General features: G+C 23.0%; 1 protein-coding gene across 1 annotated transcript; it reads left to right on the top strand.

Annotated features, from left to right (window-relative positions):
- Positions 1 to 207: 207 nt before the first annotated feature.
- Positions 208 to 2229, top strand: LOC112604295 (RNA-binding protein 48). Its single transcript, XM_025353262.1, has 6 exons — positions 208 to 449; positions 758 to 948; positions 1002 to 1169; positions 1389 to 1440; positions 1522 to 1647; positions 2047 to 2229. The coding sequence occupies exons 1-6, from the start codon at positions 333 to 335 to the stop codon at positions 2161 to 2163; spliced, it is 771 nt and encodes a 256-aa protein (XP_025209047.1). The 5' UTR covers positions 208 to 332; the 3' UTR covers positions 2164 to 2229.
- Positions 2230 to 2919: the final 690 nt, after the last annotated feature.

Raw genomic sequence — 2919 nt, 5'->3', positions numbered from 1 at the left:
TTATAGTTTCTAATGCCCCCGAAATCTAACGAGATACAACTAAATATACAAAATTTATTATCATAAATCACCTGAAAAATAACGATTTTTGTATCTTGTTTGTCTGTTTGTTTTATTTGAACAGTAGTTATTGTTATTTCATAATTTTAATGTTTACTAATATTTATATTTTTTGAATTAAATGTTTGTTTTTGACTTTTTGCTTGAACTTAACTTTATATTTTTACAATTTTATTTGTTATCACGGTCTTATCAAGCCTTATAATTCATTCATCAATTTGAAGTTCTGGATTTCATGCTTCAAATATTTATTAATTAACTTCATTTCTACAATGTCTAAACAGAATATGGAAGTGGAATTTTTGAAGTCTTATCCTCATCACAACATGTTAAGTTACTGTGAAAATAGGCCAAAATATAGACAAGGACGAAAACTTACAGCAATTAAGGTATTAAGATTGATGTCAAACCAAGAACCGTATCCTTGATTAAATTGGTCTATATTTTAAGATAATTTCTATGTTGAAATTTTTTTTTTTTTGTGTATATACAATTTACCAAATGATTATATTAGGTTATAATTTGAATTGTTTGATTCAATTGTATCGACATAAATTTAGAAACATTCAGAGATTTTTTGAACTTTAATTTTAAGTGTACAATATACTAGTAAATATTGTATTTACTTTCTATTTATAAAAAAAATTAACATTGAATATATAAATTCCTTAAACTTGAATATGGCTATAATGATAAGGTTTACACGGTGAACGATGAATCTCAACATTTGTTGATCAGAGGAGTGCCATCTGTCAATTTACATGATGAAGTAGAAAAATTATGCAAGCGTTATGGTAATGTATTAAGTATTCGACAAGTGCAATTTGAAGACCAAGAAGAATTTACTCATAGTTTTCATGTGATATTTATCCGGATACAATCTGCCAGGTTTAATTTTTTCATTCATAATTGTACAAAATTTTAACTTGCTAATATTATAGATTTGCAAAAAAACAAATGGATACAAAAAATTTCTTTGGTGGTATTTTACATGTTTGCTATGCACCTGAACTTGAATCCATTGAGCAAACTAGATCAAAATTACAGATGAGAATAATGGAAGTTAAAAAACATATTCATAAAATTGGCTTAGATCATACCTATAAGAAGTAAGTTTGATTTTAATTTTAAATTATTAAATTCAATTTAATGTTAATTTATAAATCATAACATGAATTGTATATTATTTCAATTAATTTTAAAATTCTATTATAAGATAACTATTTAAGTGAATCTCATAGAAAAAAAAAAATGCTTATTAATTTTTACTTTAATAACATCAAATATTATTGTTTTTATTTCTATATTATGTATTATTTTTTTTTTAGTGAATCATCTTCTGCATTATTACAACATGACCTTTCTACCTCATCTCACAATGTAATGATATTTAATTATTTTGTTTTATTTTTTTTATATAAATTTAATTAATGACTTGAATCTTTTATTTCTTAATTTTAGTTACAAAGTTGTAGTTCTAATTCTCAAAAACATAATCGTTGGCTTGAAGGAGGTCTTAAGTGTTCATATATTATACCAAAGACTGATCCTTTAAACACTAAAAAAGAAACTACAATAAATAAATCTGTAAGTATTTATTATCAAATAGCAATGAAAATAAATAGATAAATTATATTATAAATCAACAACCATCAACATTAGTATTACTCAACAGACAATTAAATTCCTGTAGTTTAATGTGAATGTATTTACATTATCTATTTTGAATTACTTTAATTGTGGTGATGTGCAAGTGGCTTTTGAACAATTAAATATATTATGTCATAACATATTTTTTATGATGAATAAGATTAATGTTAATCTCAATGTTAATATTTGTAAAAATTAATTAGTTGTATATTATGGATTTACTATGTTATTTTAATTCTTATTTATTTAGATATTGTAGGAATAAAATGTCAATTAATTATATTAGTTTTTATGTAATAATCTAAAATTACTCATATTTGTATTACTTTATTTCAGAATATCAAAGATTTGACTCCATTAGATTCGAGTATGCTGAGATTTGTTCCTAGACAATTAAATATAGCCCCTCCAGAATCCAAAATAAAGAAGCCTAATCGTATTATATTCCATTAATATATCGGTGATGGATAAATTTACAATGTATATTATGTATAGATTTTATTAATTTATTAATTTATTTAAATTAAGTAATTTAAATAAATATTGAGTTATATATGATGAAAATTCACATAAAATCTAATAAAAAATTAAAACTCCAGTTCAAATAGCTCAGTAGTGATATCTTCTATGATAAAAATACAATGAATCTTCTTGTTTTGGTTTTTGACATAATATAATAATAATAGTATTATTATATTATATATTTTTTATCTGATGGAGTATTTTTACAGCTTTTATTTTTTGGTAGTACAATAAAACCATACTATGTTTTTATAGTTTTTGAACTGTAGCAGTTATTCTTGTAAGAAGATAAAAAAAAAAATAGTAATTCTTATTAAAGGAATTTGTTATTGATTAGATTAATATTTTTTTAATTATGAATGTCAATTTTTATTTATTCTCTGACAGTATCTATTTAAAAATACAACCATCTTAATACTTTATTGGGACTTTATGAAGAAGGAAAGCTGTATTCGTACTACTAAAGTTGTATCTGAAATAATAGAGGACATGTAATATGTACATAAAAGTAATGAGAATGTTGAGTACTGTAGAAAAATTAATAATTTTTGTGTATGATTTGGTGTAAACAAAATTATGAAAGATGAGAGTGTACTCAAGAGTACTTGGATATAAGATGTTTAAATGCGGTAGTATGTTGATGGGTGAAAACCTGGACTTAATCTGAAATAAGTTAATGAGAGATTG

Source organism: Melanaphis sacchari, unplaced genomic scaffold, assembly GCF_002803265.2.
Source record: "Melanaphis sacchari strain LSU unplaced genomic scaffold, SCAv2.0 Contig11_pilon_pilon, whole genome shotgun sequence".
Classification (NCBI taxonomy): domain Eukaryota; kingdom Metazoa; phylum Arthropoda; class Insecta; order Hemiptera; family Aphididae; genus Melanaphis; species Melanaphis sacchari.
The sequence above is the reverse complement of the archived record's forward strand: the minus strand, read 5'-3'. Positions and strand labels throughout refer to the sequence as shown.